At 33.6% G+C, this 17,381-nt stretch overlaps 1 protein-coding gene across 4 annotated transcripts; it reads right to left on the reverse strand.

Annotated features, from left to right (window-relative positions):
• Positions 1 to 1,527: 1,527 nt before the first annotated feature.
• LOC110813000 (NAD(P)-binding Rossmann-fold superfamily protein) lies at positions 1,528 to 15,528 on the reverse strand. Of its 4 annotated transcripts, XM_088219098.1 has the most exons (13): positions 15,404 to 15,522; positions 15,214 to 15,300; positions 15,011 to 15,066; positions 14,788 to 14,821; positions 12,563 to 12,661; positions 12,340 to 12,488; positions 9,771 to 9,809; positions 9,476 to 9,568; positions 8,699 to 8,797; positions 8,215 to 8,316; positions 3,384 to 3,467; positions 2,073 to 2,138; positions 1,528 to 1,843 (listed from the first exon to the last, which is right to left on the reverse strand). In XM_088219098.1, exons 1-13 carry the CDS (start codon positions 15,468 to 15,470, stop codon positions 1,757 to 1,759), a joined length of 1,062 nt encoding a protein of 353 aa, XP_088075224.1. In that variant the 5' UTR covers positions 15,471 to 15,522; the 3' UTR covers positions 1,528 to 1,756. The 4 variants fall into 4 exon arrangements, 3 of the variants coding, with proteins under 3 accessions (XP_088075224.1, XP_088075233.1, XP_088075229.1); XR_015818753.1 differs by lacking the exons at positions 1,528 to 1,843; positions 2,073 to 2,138; positions 3,384 to 3,467 and adding exons at positions 6,481 to 6,797; positions 6,894 to 7,386 and having other exon boundaries at positions 15,404 to 15,528; XM_088219107.1 differs by lacking the exons at positions 1,528 to 1,843; positions 2,073 to 2,138; positions 3,384 to 3,467 and adding exons at positions 6,481 to 7,317; positions 7,372 to 7,386 and having other exon boundaries at positions 15,404 to 15,527.
• Positions 15,529 to 17,381: the final 1,853 nt, after the last annotated feature.

Below are 17,381 nucleotides of genomic sequence, written 5' to 3' on the forward strand. Positions count from 1 at the left end.
AAAGATAAAAGGCAACAGATTATAATAGAATTTCAAATATCTTAATTTTTCTTTCCTGCTGCTAGGTTGGTTCTTCATATTTCTCCCTCATTCGGAAAACTTTGTCCTCAAGGTTTAAGTTTGGAAACTGTCCCTTGCATTCTCTTCTTCTGTTTTTATCTCTTCTTTCTTCTCCTCCATTATCTCCATCATGAGTAGTTGTTTTCTCTTACTTCGGTAACTTTAAAAGCAACGCTCAATGCATCTGTAGCAAGAGTTTAGTGGCTTCTTGTCACCCAGGAACCCACCATCATCGATCTGATTTTGGAACTTGTCGGTGATAGGGCATGGTTGGTTCCTTGCAGAAGTGTTTAGTTATCGTAGGGTAGTTTGGAACTGAGCGGGAAGTCTGTTCTGGTTCTTTTGGTCCCGTAACATGGATTTAGTGCATTGAGATTGGAGTTTAACTTGTTCATATGCCATGTCTAAGGCTTGTGGTCTGAAAAGCTTAATCATAGACCGTAGCTCTTCATTTAAGTTACTAATAAAGGAAGATATTAAATAAGGCTCGTTGAAGTGAGTTTTTTCTTAACATCACTAATTTTAACTCTTCAATTCTCTCCTGGTATTCCATCAAGAAACTCTTTTGCTTTAATATGTCAAACTTTTCCACAACGTCAGCTACTGTGGATCTCTGAATCTCTTACAAAGTTCTCCCAAGACCTCTCAATCTATGTCCTCATGCTCTGATTGCCACCCTTGAAATCATGTATTCTGGTTTCTCTCTAAAGAACAGGGTGACCACCTCCACTTTTTTATCATCAACGACTCTATAAAGTTGAAGCGTGCATCTTCTCACCCAAGACCTGGGGTTACTTCCTTCAAAGAGATGAATGCAGTCCTTTAGTGTCTTTGCCCATAAGGCATTGGACAAGGAAGTTGGGGAATGGTTGCTTTTTCTTGGTTTCTGTTCCTTCATCTTAAGGGCTGATAATATCTCTATAAGAGAGTTAGAAGTAAATACTTGACCAGTATGGTGTAGAGGTACAGGAGGGAGGTACAGGAGGTTTAGGGGCTGTTGTTGTCCATACAACATGGTTTTAATGGTTTCAGCGATTATTGCATGCAGACGAGCATTGTTTTTCGCTAGCCTGGCTTCCAGCTTTGCTTCCATTATGTCCTAAAACATAAAGGTATAATTGTTGTGATCAAATTGCTATTCATTCTAATAAGTTAATGATATTTTCGAAAGTTAAAAATATTTTGTAATAATCAAATTTTTTTAATTAAAAAATTTACAATTAATTTAAAATTCCGACTTAACTTTCTAATTTTTTTTAAAAAAATTCATTATTATCAAGCCTAAACTACACATCTATATTATTTTTTGTCAATATTGATTAGTATAATATAGCAAAATTATTCCACGTTTTAAAATCAAGTAATAAACTCTCTGCTTCATAAGTTATCATACCACTATTAAATTTAACAATGATATAATCACTATATAATTCTTTTATTTAATAAAAAATTATCATAATAATATGATTTATTTAAATGATAAAGATATATATTATTAAATGAATTACTCAATTTAACATAAGTTCCAAACTGGAATTGCATCAGCCCTCCAACAAATGAAAGGAAAATCTCATCGGACAGGGGTAAGAACTATTATTGTTATTCTTCCTCAGAACAGTCTACGATATAAATGATACGAGGAAGAGAGAGTAGTGCTTGCACTCTTTGACAGTTAAAGAGCAAAATGGTGTCCCGTTCAAGCTGCTTTCTTCTTACCAAACAATAACCGCAGTGAGTATGCGTTGCCTTTCTCTTTAGCAGCTTCAACTCGATTCGCTCCAATCTATCAAATATTTCAAGAGATTTGAGGCAAATTAGCACACAGTAGCATAAATTTGCGAGAACGTAATTCCATAAATATTTTCAGCATGCACAGTAATAAATAGACAAGTACAGCCGTGAGGTATATACATAGAAGTAGAACATATTTCATGGACACGAGAACAAAAATCAGCAAGAAATATCGAAGAGAAAACAAATTTTAATGGAAGGATCGGGGAAAAAGTAGGTACCTTGTCCATAAGCCAGTAGCCGATGGTTGGCATGTACTGCACCAGATACATTACAGCTAGTACAGGCTGCAAGAGACCAAAAGTTCGTATGGAATATCCATAAGATAAGAGGCTCATTTCTTTGTATCACAATCAGAACTTCACAAGAGAATATTATGGATGCTGTATCAAGATTCTTGGTTGAAATAAGAAATATATCTGTTAAAGGATTAGTTTTCATTCAATCTAATTTGACAGATGATTTTATTCAGTTTCAAAGTTTCTATCCAAGATGGCTTGATTAGTGAAATGAATAAATTACGTAATATATGAAGCTTCTGCTGATAAGAAATAACTCTTAGTGCGTTCTAATATGTCTCATAACGCATAAAACATTAGCATGGAGAAAAACATAGATCAATTACATTTCTGTAGCATTTGGTCCAAAGCTACTCTATTCTCATTTAATCTATAGAAATTAATTCTTTAAAATGTAAAAAAATTAGTCAAAATTTACAGATTCAGTATGTAATTGAATCAACCTTATTCATATATATTCAATTTCACAATTAATAATTTATACTCTCACATGTAATAAAAGAAATCACAAAAGTACCTCATTTAAATTGTATAAGAAATTGATAAGAGAATGCTAATTTTGATCAAAGTTCTGTTCTATTTGTATTGTTTTCTATTCCTATTCAATAAAATTGAAATTTGAACCAAAATCAGTGTTCAAGTAGAAATTTAGTCTTAACATAATGATGATGGATAAAATTTTAACTGTTAACCTTAACTCTAATATCATATGAAATGATTAATCGAATATTTGATTATCCTAAAAATTTTAGCTGGTACAGAATGTCCAACTTAATATTTTCTATAACTAATGCAGAACAAAATGATTTCAATTGTTATTAATTAATATAGTAAATAGTTTGACAATTTTGAGGACCTATTATCCTAAATAGCATTCTTTCTCACTTTGATAACATCAATTAAATAACTATTCTCAATAATCACTTAATGACAAAAGAAGACAATAAATAAAGGCGTCAAACTAATGGATGCAGGACCAGTGCCATCCAAAGTTGGGCTATTGCAAAAATTTTGATCTCCTGGATAGCAGATAATAAACCCTATGAATAAATGTAATAATGACAAAAGCTGCTAAAACTATCTTGCTGATATTATCAGATAATTATTGTCCTGTTCTTGTCCAGACTTTTCTGGTCCAGGAAAAGAGTTAACCAACTTTCTGTAGATAGACCTAAATGAAGAAACAACTACAAAGAAATCTCACAAATGGAATTTCTATCATGAAGCAAATACCTGATATGATATCCAAACTTCTTTTAAACTGTGGGAGGCAGCAACGATTGTCAATTCTGCACACCTTTCTGATGATACACGCTTCTGCCAGTAGAATAAGAAACACAATATAGTAGAATTACCAAACAATGATTTGACAGAACCTTTTCCACCTCTAGGAACTGTATGATATGTTAAGTTGGTATAGAGTGGCACAGAAATGATCAATGACGTGAAGAGAATGAATTTGAGAATGTACTAAGATGCCCCTCATTCTAGGCAGCTGTATCTGGAAAACCTAGCTCATGCTGGCACCACAAATATCCTAGCATTTGCAAAAGATAATTTGGACAGAAAATTCATAGAAAATGGTATGCTTTTATTCAATGGTTTTCGTATAAATTTTAGTTCTTCATTAGAAAATCAAAATGAAAATGCCTATCAAAACCAGCTAATAAGTATCACCTCACTTCTTATAGATAGTGGGAGCTTCCCACAATTTCAATTTTGAGACTAAATGCACAAATTTAGTGACTATTTAGGTTATATTCCGGAGATAAAAGGGAAGGAAAGGAAAGAAGGGAGGAAGGGAAAGGAAGAGAAAAATAAAGATCATATTTCTTTCCTCTTGTTTGGAGGCTAAAACAGTTAAGAAAAAATTAATGGAGAGAAGATGATTTACCCTTTGTAACATTAGTTAACCAGATTTTATTGGGTATTTGAAATACCCAAAAATGCAAATGAGTATCAGAAAATATGTCCAAGTAAACAGCTAGAAATACCCGCCAGTAACCGCAAATAACAAAAAGAAAATGCTTGGGTACCTGAAATGCTAAAAGCTGGCTTCAAGTACTCGAATTACCAAGATATATCTAAATATACAAAATTTTCCAAACTGCATTCAAGATATATCTAAATAAATATTTTATATATACACTATACATCGTATAACATATAGACTGTGTGCATATAAAATATATATATGCATCGTATATCTATACAGTATCTATATATACGCATTGCATACATATTGTATATATACACTATATATTGTATAACATATAGATTGTGGGCATATAGGCTGTGTGCATATACAATATATATCCAGTGTATATCAATGCAGAGTGTGTGTGCGTGTGTGCGCGCGCACGTGAGTCTGTGTGTGTGCGTGCGCATACACATAAATATGGAATTTTTAGAGAAAAACTGAACTGATTGTATATTTTAGGAGTACAGACATGGTTCTAAATAGATGTTATAGACTGATTCCAGAGAGGAAAAATAAAAACTAATTACAGTAAATCAAATTCCGAAAACAGTGAGATTATCTTACATGTATCCCATATTTCTAGTAGATGAAATAAGTTTCCTAACATTACTAAGTTCTTTTATTAGTATCTGCAAGTTGAATGTTAGTTGAGTCCAATGGTGTACGAATTAACACTTCGTAAAAGAAACGCTGACCATAAGTGAGGCAAATGGTGAATAAATTAATGCAACATCCAAACTTTTCCTTTATGAAGTGTCTATCTACTTCATTTTGGTTCATTTTGCTATGCTACACAGGACTGTAAGCAATACTAATGACAGGCTTGTTGTTGCAAAATAATATCAATGTTCCCTCCAATTTCCTTAAATCTTCTAAAATTTTCTTGAGTCATAATAGTTCACATACTTCCTGCGATACCACCCTGAACTTTGCCTCTGCACCTGATCCAGCAACCATATTATGTTTCTTACTCTCCCTAAGTCACAAGATTGTCTCCAAGAAAAATGCAATAACTCGTAACAGACCATCTATCAACTAGTGAGTTTCTGTAATATATAGGTGTACGTCTCAAGGACTAATTCAGCATTTCTTTTGAAGAAAATTCCTTTCCTAGGATTAGGCTTCTGGTGATTTACCACTTTGTACACTGCATGAAGGTGGACTATGCATAAATCAGATATTCACGCTCCCGGCATATGCAATATCTGCATATATAAGCTTTCTTACCAGTACCTAGTGCATTTTCTGTCTGCAAATGATCTTTATTTTGCCTTGCCCCAACGTGATTTTGCTGGATCAATGTAAAGACAGGTCTACTTGCCAACTTTTTTGTCTTGCTTAGGAGACTGGTCACATGTTTTGGCTATAAAGATGTCCTCTCTAGAATGAGCTAATTCAATTCCTAGAGAGTACTTCAGTGTCCCAAGTTATTTTATCCCTAATTCTCTTACTACTCATTTTTTTTCTTTTTCACATTATTTCTTACCATAATTATGTTATTGACATATACGAAAAGTGTCATAAATCCACCTGAATCCATGTGCTTTATAAAGAGTATATCATCTCTCTAACTCTATCTATACCTGGTGGCAAGCATTATTTTGGAAAGTCTTCCAAACCAAACCCTTGATGATTGCTTTAGACCAAACAGTACTTTCTTCAAGCTATAAATGTCGCTCTCTTAGTTTTCTATTGAAGCACAGAGGAATATTCATTCATGTCTCTTCTTTCAAATTGCTACAAAAAAACATTTTTACATCAGACTGTTCTAAATACTGATAAAAGTTAGCTGCTAAAGACAACAAAATTCTTACAACATTCCTTTCAACATCCAAGCAAATTTTCCTGATAGTCCACACCATGGATCTGCGTATATCCCTTTGCCAAGAGTTTGGCTTATATCCCTCTAGGAAGCCATCTGATATGTACTTCACTATAAACACCAACTTGCATCCCACATGCTTCTTTTCAAGTAATGTGTCAACAATTATTGCGTTCACTTCTTTAAAGCGTACATCTTTTTTATTTCTCATCAGATAACGTCTCAGATAAAGTATTAAAAATATGAATGGTTCTTATACCAACTAGAAATATAAAGGTAATAATTTGTTAAATGACAAAAACTTCACTACATGATATAATAAGTGTTTAGCATATCCTCTTTTACCTTTACTAATGGCAACAACAAGATCATTATCATGTAACTAAGGGGAAAGTTCTAAAATAACGTTTACCTCATTTTTTGAATCAGGTGTTGAGCCTTGAACTTACACAAGATTGGAATCCAGGTCTCTCCATCTTGAATATACCTGCATACTTTTTCTTGACTCGTGAAGTTCATTATGGGTATTATAATCTGTCATAGGTATGGTGGGAGCGGGTGGACCACATCTTGACAGTCATAAATATGTGCTGCATCCTTGACTTTAGAATAAGCTCACTGGTTGCATTTCACACTTCTTTTACTATAAGTAAAAACATCACTGTCTTGCTGATTTCTGGAGCCATAAAATTACAGAGCTATGTCATGATCATTGAGTCTTTTTCGTCCCAAGCATCAAAGGTTCAGTCTCTAAGTTTTGGTTTGGTACTCAGAAGATGGTTGAGTTTATCTTTTCCCTTGAGAATGGTCTAGATGAAATGGAACCATGTCAAATAATATTTGCCTGTGAAATGATAGGCAGTATGGATTAACTGAAAGTCACTGTTATTTTATGTGCAATTTCACATGTAGAAGTTTGTTCCAATGTTTTGGATGTTACCTCCAACATCCTTTAAGAGTTGTAGGGCAATTATGGTCAAATATAAAAGTCACATAAGTGCTACCGGCTTGACAGAAAGAAATCATGGGGCTGGTGGCTGGCTGTGCATGGAATAGAGGTGCCGCACTTTCCGGCAACTAGGCAAAGGCGCGCGGACAGCTGGGCAGAGGCTGTGGTGTAAGGGAGCCGCGGCTGGCTATGCGCGCAACTATTCTATGTGTAGCAGAGAAGACTGGGCACATGGATGAGCCAAGCAGACACTGTGTATGTACGGTTCTGGCGGCTGGCAGCTGGGGACTGAGCGGCTACTTCTAGCTGCTTCTAACTATGGGAGATCGGGGCTAGGGCCAGCTTATGGTGGAGATGGTCAATCTTGTAGTGGCCGGCGGCTGGAGTGTGGTGGCCGTTGATGAAGGCCGGCACCCTTTAGAGTTTCTTTATTTCGGTAATAAAGGCCAAATAGGATTTGTAAAAAGGTACAGTATTTTTTAACCTAAAACTCTTATACCATTTAAAACTTATTGAATATGTATTTCATTGAATATCACAGTCCTATACACACAGATTATCTATAATAGAGAAGGAAATAGACAATTAATATCACAGCCCTATTGCATCTTAAAAATAGTCAAAGCCTCCACTGTAATATATGGATTTGGCAACTGTATCTCCCCCGTTCAACTTGGCTTGGTTTAATTATGTCCCCTCATAGTTTTTTACTCACCACCGGAAACTATGTACTTCTTGATTTAAACCCTAGATGCCCAAATACAGTGAGTACTCAGATACCTCAATTCTTGATCTTTCCTTTGATATAATTTCCCTATTAGTCAGCCTCATATTTAGATCATGCTCTTAATCAAATAAAAATGAATATAAGTATAACAATGAATGATACATATATATAACTTTTCAACGATACATGCACCTAAAAATTTTTGGTATATAAATGTATATAATCTTTCAATGATACATGCACCTACATGATATCAACATGCATAAATTCAAGTATACATATTCCTATATAATGATTCAGGCATCTAAAAAATACCAAAAGTCGTGGTTCATTATTATTACTATCAACATGCATAAATTCAAGCATGCATATTCCTATATAATGATTCAGGCATCTAAAAAATACCAAAAGTCATGGTTCATTATTATTACTCAAATTAAATTATTTCCCAACATCCTGGTTAAGCACTGCCCAACTGGATATACTTGTCTTCTGATTGTCCATGTGGCTCATTTGTCTGGCAATATAGTAATATTGTTAAACACTAAGACATCAAGGCTAGGAGAGAAAAATTATGCCACTCACCTCAGAAGAAACCTTCATTTCTAATGTTGTTGCTCCAGAACCATCTGAGGTATCAACGGGTCCAGGACAAACAACAGTAACCTTTATACCCTTCTGACAGAGCTACACTCACATATATGACATTATTAGCATAAGATAATATTGCATTCCCTGTACTACAAGCAGATAAAATAAATAACAAGCTCAATTCCCAATAGACTTATTTTTTTATTTTCATTTTTTACTCTCAACCTGGTGTGCATTTTTTGTTTGTGGCAAGTAGCCCTCTTTCTCATTAATTAATTCACCTCTACTCAATTAAAAGATCTTAATTCCCCTAGCAATTTTGTCAACCAGCATGTTTCATGAAGAAATAAAAACCTAACCCTTACGGAGGCCTTGAAACAGCTGGGGTGCTTTGTTTAGTGTGATTAGCCAAGAGTAAGTTGGGAAATATACACAGGAAAAACTTTGCATTCGCTAATAACAGAAGGTGTGTGCATACCTCAGAACGCAGAGTATGGAAGTACCCATTCAAAGCATGTTTAGAAGCAGAGTATGCAGCCTGACCTGGTGCAGGTGTCTTTCCTGCAGCGCTGCTCATCTACATATCTCGCAATCAAGATATATGCATTCAAAAGCAGGAAAGAAAAAGAGAAAGCACTTAGATTCAGCTCTCTCAGACAAGGTATGTTCCCAACCCACATACCAAACCAGCACCTGATGGGTGCCTAAACAACCAACCTTCATAAACCAATCTTTAAGAATGTGTGATGACCTAGTTAATATCAGAGCTAAGTTGCAATTTTATGGCTATGTATGAAACATATCCATCATTTGAAAATCCACACTTTTTTAAGTAGGAGATGGAGCAAACTGAATTAAGATGATAAAAAAAATTAATCTCATATGAAATCAAGAGGAAATGAAACAATACATTTCAAATTACATGAGTCGATAGAACTTGGAATACATTGCTCCAATTGATATGAAATTACATATAAATTCACTTTTCATTATTTTTAGGAGAATTTTCATCATCTTCTAGTTTAAAATGTAGATTTCCAAATGAATTCTACAAAGATTTTCGATTTCTTCGAAATATAACCGATCTTAAAATCCATCATAGAGGTGCCTTAGTTTTTACTAGGTGCCTGCACCAGGCCTTTGCATTGCCATAAAGGCAAAAACATTTTCATCCATCTCATGTATTTAAAAGTGCAGTCCAAGGAAAAATTATGATATAATGTTGGTAAGAAAAGCATTATAAATTTCTACATACCACAACAAAATGACCTCTTCCCTGCTTCAGCATATAAGGTGCCAACAGCCGTGTAAGAGATATGGTCCCCAAAACATTGACATCAAATGTAGCCTAGTTTTAGGATAGCAGTTATGTCAATTAGTTTTCGCTCAAAAGGGGAAAATAAGCGTAAAATTTGATAGCTTTGCATAAACATGTCCTGCCAGCTGAAGTAACCGAAAGTCTATATGGTCGGTTGACTTATGAGCCACTAGTTGTCCATATGGATTACATATAACTAACAGTACTTTTTGGAGTTTCCCTCATTTGATACCTTAAGATCTTCCTCCGTCACATCCAATGCCGTTGTTTTCTGCATGAAGTAAAAAGAAAGACAAAAAAAACTAGAGTAAAAATATTTACCTAATTTATTTGATTTATGAGGTATAATAATTGCTAAATGAATAATCTAAAATATTTTTCTTTTTATTATGTTGAAGAATTAGTATGCATATTTACAGAGATAACTAGGTACAAGAAAAAAGAAAACTAAGAATAGAATCTAACTAATATAAGATTGATAATAACATAACCTACATTAATTACATAAGAAAGACTATGAGAAATATCCTATTAGTCTCTAATAGACAAACAATTTCTTTTGAATAAATATAATAAGCCTTTACTCCATTGAGAAACAAGGTTCAGCAGCTCTCAACTTTTTTAGGACTACCAATCCTCAATCTCCCGACCAACATCCTACAGTTCTAACAACCTTTTCCTTTATACGACAAGTTGCCATCCCTTCCCCGGGAAAGCTCTAGAATTCACAGCATTTTTATTGGAAATGATCGCCAACAACACCATCTCTGACATTTCCTATGAACAGTCGCTGCCCCACAATCCTCTGCAATCTTATCAAAAGGAAATAAAATCCAGCCCAACTCTGACTCTCAATCTGTCCAATTCACCACTTTTTGCTTCAACGATGATAATTTCTTAAGATGATCTCAGTCAGTTTGTATTTACCTTTTGGGGCATGGAAAGATGGGTTATTTAACTGTCAAAGAAAAAAGCCCCTGCTAAGGAGAATCCAGCCTATGCAACATGAGATGTTGAAAATTCCATGATAATAATATGGCTCATCAATTCTGTGGAAGAAGGCCAAGTAGGGCTTTAATAGATTCTTTGTGAAGAAAATGCGATGGAATTTCCCAGTATGGGACATTCACTCACTAGCATATTTCCTCAAGAGGAAGTTAAAGGAAGAAATGCTTGAATTTCTCATAAAAATATATGGAAAATTTTTTTTCGGAAATATAAAGTATAAATATGTTAACAAAGCACCAAGGAGATGCAACCCATATACAAAAGTATTACATATTTGTTAAGCAATCTATTATATATCCAAAATTTTTCCATCCTATACAAATCAAGTCCCAGAATTAAAGATCCAAATAAATGTAACCATCTATCTCTAATTTTAGTAATATCTTTCTCTTTTCCTTCAAAAAACCTGTCATTCCTTTCCTTCCACACAATCTAAAAAACAGTAAGAGGAATTAAACTAATAGACTTTTTCTTCCCTTTACCAAGACCAGCCCAAGCCCCCAATTCCTCAATGACCGACCCCTCCATCACCCAGCAAACCCCACAAAGCCTGAAGATCGAACACCACAACTCATAAACAGCAGAGCAGTGGAGGAGAAGGTGACTGCAAATTTCAGTCTCACATTTATTACACATACAACATCTGTTTACCAACACCAAACCCCTTCTCATCAAATTATCAACCATTAATATACTGTTTCTGCTGGCCTCCCAAGCGAAAAAAGCTATCTTTGGAGGGGCCTGCACCCTCCAGATCTGATTAGCAGGAGAATGAGCAAGCCTGCAGGTTCTCTCCCCCACAATATAACCATAATATGATTTCACGGAAAACACTCCATTTTTCTTATGTTTCCAGAGCAGTTTATCACTGTCAAGAGTTATATGGAAAATATTATCCAAAGAATAGGAACGGCGAATGCAAAACCTTGCCTCACTCCTACGGTTCCTTCTCAATCACTCTTCTTCTGCACTATCTTCATCATACCAAAAAACACATTCTTTTCTTTGGTAAGTCAAGTGAAATGCCAGCTCCAATACTTTTAAGATAGTTACTGGGCCAGGTGGTAAGATGATCAACAGCCTAACAAATGGTTATGCGAAACATTTAGGAAATTACCTTGTGTCATGGACAGACGAGCAACAACTAACAATTGCCCATCCCTCAACTAAAAGTGAGTAGGAAGTGGTTGCCAATACCACTGTTATTTAAGTTGGGCTACTAATTAGTAACACCACCTATGCTTGGTGTGATAATTTGAAAGCAAGCTATTTGACTTTGAATCTTGTATTTAATGCATGGAAAATACACATTGAGTTCGATTTTCATTTTTTCTGAGAGTGTCATGAATCAACTCTGCATTAGCCTCATTCTTCTGTTGATAAAGAACTGTTATCAACTTTATGACTAATGACATGATTCCTACATTCTAGAAAATTCCTTGATATGGTCTGATCAGTAACAAAGTTTGAGACATATACCAGTTTGTTATTAGAAGGAATACCATTATCTTGAAGATCATCACATGTTCACTCCATCTTTTGTTAGAAAGGCCCACAAGCAACTTAGCATGTGTTTCAAGACCTAATGGACTATTTTTGACCTGGCAAAGGGTTTAATGCAGTACATGCACTATTATACCAAATAACTCAGGATGCCATATACTAACTTCAAAACATTTTTTATGAAGTTCCATGTCAATAAATGCTTCTGCAGCCATATAGATATTACTTCTGCCTGTTTCTATGATTGTCTACGTCATAATATCTCCAGAACCAGAAAGAGAATAGCTTACAGGTCGTTCATAAGCTGCATTATGGATCATATAATCAATACCAGCATCAGGAAAAAAGGACACTGCTCTCTCTACAGTTTCTTTGAGAGAAGTCTCCCCAGAAGTCAAATCAAGGGGCAAAATCTTTACATCTTTAGGTGCGTGTTTACCTGCAGGTGTGCTAACAACATTGTCAAATTGTAATGAAATGACACACATCAATTTGTTCTGGCAGAATGAATACCATTAAGCTGCTCCCTAACTTTCTCTAATTCAGCTTCATTCCGTGCAGAAATAATGAGCTTTGCACCAAAACCAGCTAATTGTTTAGCTAGAATCTTACCTATAGTAGGCCATCAAAAAAAAAAAAAAAAAAAAAAAAGAAAGAAATATGAGAAGCAGCATTTTCTATGGTTGTTTTAGTGCAACAAACGAGCATCTATCAGAACTACATGGAACATGAAGATAGCTCCAACATGAAAACACATTGTTTTTGTTTTAAACCGGAGAAACTGTTCATTCATCCTTGCAAAATTTGGAATCTTATAAGTTATGATTTTAAGCCATTTTCAAGATGATGAGGTGAAAAAGAATCAAAATGACAATGACAAAAAGACACTTTCATTCCTTTTTGGAAACAAAAATAGATCAAAATGAACAGGAGGATGTTATCAATCAAAAACAGCACTTGTATCCCTTCGTTACTATAACAGTCCTATTTAGGTTACTAATATTCTTAAGCCACTTGAGCACATACACACAGTTGCACACATGAATACAATTATATATATATATATATATATATATATATATATATATATATACGTAAAACTGATAGAAAAAGAAGCATAATCACGAGCAGAAAGAGATTAATACAATCACAGGAAATAAGGCTCCTCATTTAAATGATTATATGATCCAATCTTCAATTAAGATTAATTAAATGATAATATAATCATATAATTGGGATTGATCATATAATCAAATTCCAATTGAAAAGTAAATACAGCTTGTTTGAGAGAATTCTCCCCAAATTATTGAAACTGATTATAAATTTATATTTGGAAACACCACCTGCATTATGACACAATCACGGAGAATAAGTTCTCTCTACATGCCTTAGTACATTTTACTTCACAATTTATTTCAAAAAAAAATATTTTACTTCACAATCTTCAATGCATTACATTCCACTCCTACTTCCATTCACATTTCAATTGGGATGTTAAGGACACACCACCGGCCACCCTCATTTCGGTTCAATATTTCGGTTGGGATGCCATAGGTTTCATTTCAATTGCATATTAGTGATGTAAGCAATCTAATGGAGGCAAAGTTGACTCCACATAACACCCTATATTATGGTCTCAGGAAAAAGAAGAAGAAGAAGAAAAAAAAAAAAAAAAAAAAACTAAGCCTATGTATCTGTTAGAATCAATGTTTCCTTCTACTTTCAGGTCGAAAGCCCAAGCATGGAAAAGCAGCATAATGCGTCAGCTGATTGTCTCTTTTTCTTTTTTTGGAGGAGTGCCAGTTGCTAATATTTGATAGATGAGCAACATAGGAAGTCAGATTATATATCATTTATATCAACGAAATGTTTATATGCATAATTCACCACCAAATGAAAACAGTAACAGAAAATGATAGATTTAAAATAACTTAAGAATCACATAAATTCTATATATATATAATATTATCAAGTCAAGAAGGAACCTTCTGGCGCCATTAAGTTTAAAATGGCCAGAGTTAACATAAATTAGAGGGCACTTAGTAGGTAACTAAAAGCAAAACCAAGCTTCGGCAAGGCAGCCTTCTGCAACCTCCAAAGGATCAACTTTCACTAGTTGGCCTTTAGTTTGAATTCATGTTATCAAATCTCTGGAATCCATTTATCAAAACAACATACAATCTACAGAAAGCTTAATTACTTTTGGTAATCTCTATATTTCAAATTATATCAGATAAAATATTAGTTTAAAAATGGAAGAAATTGTTACCAAATTCTGATTTAAAAAATGGATAGAAGTTACTGGCAAAAGTTAAGATTAAGTTTTTAACATATATTTCTGTTTAGCTGGAAATAAATATATGAATTATTATAAAGCAATAAAACATTACTTTTAAATTGTAAAACCGAAAGAAGCGAAGACACTACTTCATATTACATACTAAACCCATAATCCCCACCTGCGAGAACATGGTGGTGATCACAACGAAAATAAAAATATCATACTCCGAGTGCAATATACTTACAGCTCTACACCCACGTAATTCTGAATATTAGGCCTCCACTTGATTTTTTCTTTCAGAAAAATAAATAAACGATAGGAAGAAGAAGAAAAATAAAATGTATCTGATAATTCCAATTTGACACGAAAAGAATGCCACCGCCCTTGATGAGGAGTATATTCCACAAACTTGAACAGATTAAATTGACAGTGAAATATTTAAAAACACATATCATACCAATTCCTCTGCTCGCTCCAGTAATCCAAACAACCTGAATTATTAACAAAATACGAAAAAATCAAATAAGAAACATTAATTTCACAATTTGATAACATAATTCAGATAATAAATAGATTTTTCTCATACCGTTATAGGAAAAAAAAAAATTGAGAATGAATTTGAAATAGTGGAGAAAAAAAAAAAAGAAAAGAAGAGAGAAGTATTCAATCATCTTCTTTACCTTATCCTCAATTTCTTCGCGCTTCACATGCCCCTTTGAGGTTAACGTGAAATCTCCTTAAATAGCAAGAAAAAAAAATGAGGATAGAAAAGCGTACAGTTATGCGGCTGCCATCAGCAATGGCGAATTGAAGAGTAAGGGAAGAGAATAAGCTCCACATATATACATAAGGAGAGAGAGAGAGAGAGAAGTATCACAATTACCATCAGCAATAGCGAATTTGAAGATGAGAGCAGACAGCAAAAGAAGAAGAAGAAGAAGCGAACCGAGTATCAGAGCCAACATTTTTGCTGTTTCAGTTAAAAAGAACCGCTTCAAAATTTATAGGGAAAACTTAAAAATGGTAAGGAGCGGACCCCCTTATATTATATATATATATATATATTGGCTTACTGTGAAAGCAAGATGGCAACAATCTAGTCTCAATGTAGATGATTGAATTATATACATATATATACATATATAGTACAAAAGAAAAATCTTATTCTTTCTTGACGCAGTTTCACTCCTCGTCCATATCTATGAAGGTATACATAAATGATTCTTTTATAACTTTAATATTTCACACAGAAAATAACTCTATTTATAATACTTTAAATTTAAGTACTTTTAACCTAACAATATTTTATATACAATTAGTAAAAATTTTAAATTAATAGTAATATGTATTTTAAATTTTTTATATGAAGTTTAATTATTAATATTTTTTTTTATATAAAATTTAAAATATTATAATATCTAATCACACTCTATATCTATATACGTGAAGTTATAAATGATTCTAATATAACTTTAGCATCTCGTACCGAAAAAAAAAAATTATATTTATAATGTTTTAAACTTAAATACTACTAATCTAATAATATATTTTTTTTTCTAAATCATATATATTAAAAGCTCACGTTAATAATAATATATAATTTGTGTTCTTTATACGAAGTTTAATTATTAATATTTTTTTAATATAAAATTCAGAATATTATAATCTCTGTCTTACAATCACAAATCGTAATTTAAAAACCTACAAGATATACTATTGCAATTATCAAGCTAGCATTTAAGTTGTCGTATAGAACTCATGTATTTTTAATACGAAATTTAAGTATCGTAATATCATTTTTTAAGAGTATAAAAACATCCTGATATAAAAATTTTATTAAGTAATTCATGCACCAGTTGGTAAGAAAAGATCGTGTGTATATACGTACAGGTCATTAAAAGGATTTCAAGATTATTGCCACTTATATATAGCATGATTTTGTAAATTAAGATTTTAGAGTACCATATTTACACACAATATATCTAGATTCTCCATATAAATATTCATTTAATTTGCATATATATATACACACTCCAGATTTTCAAATATCCAAAATCCTCAAATCCCCATTTTACGTTATATTAGGATTTTCCTTCTCTGGCTCTGTTTGATTCGCCACCATATCCAATCATGACTAGTGTTTTCATATTAGGTTTTATTAGTTTTTATTTAATTATTAAAATATACATAATAACTTTTTTAAAAAAAAATAAAAAAGGGATTTGGTTAATGGACCAATTTCAATTCCCACATCTGAAAATTAGAATGAGATCGGTTAGTCATTTAAAAAAAAATTGAAGATTATTTTTTAGTGAAAAGAAAGGTGTAACACCTCAATTATTTTTATTATTATTGGTGTTATTTTATTTTAATTTTTTTATAATTTTTATATAAATATATGAATTTTTATATGGTTTTAATTTAGTTTAATTTAATTAAATAGAAATAATAATAATAATAATAATAATAATAAATGGTAAAATTATTTTAAGGATTTAATTGAAAGCAATTTAAAAAAAAATGAGTAAAATTTTGGGTTTTGGAAGTGTTTTTGAAAAGAAAATTGAAAATCATAGGTCAAAACGTATTTTAAATAATTGTGCCACGTCAGCTGCCCGGTCAGCAGTCCTGGCCAACCAGAACGCGCCGCGTGGCAGAGACGCTGACGCGGGAGGCCACACAGAAGGGAGCCAAGTGGGCGATCTGCGTGCGCAAGATCGAACGGCTGAGATCCGTTCCCGCGCGCACGGACGATCCAGATTGAATCGCGCACAAACGGTCCAAATTGCATCGCGATGAACGGTTCAGATTCATTTTCTTTTTAATCGCGATCGGACGGCCCAAATTAAATCGCGATAGACGGCTCAGATTAAAAGCGCAAGGTTATAAATAATTTCATCAACACCCAAACCCTAATCCTAGCCGCCAAAGCCCTCGCCGGAGAAGACAGCCTAACCGCCAGAGAGCCGACCGCCGCCACCCACCACCGCACTGGAGCACTTTCCGGCCGTCAAATGAGGTAAAAATTCTCCATTTGGCTCAGAATTCGAT

This window comes from Carica papaya, chromosome 1 (genome assembly GCF_054855325.1).
Source record: "Carica papaya isolate Zhongbai chromosome 1, ASM5485532v1, whole genome shotgun sequence".
Taxonomy (NCBI): Eukaryota; Viridiplantae; Streptophyta; class Magnoliopsida; order Brassicales; family Caricaceae; genus Carica; species Carica papaya.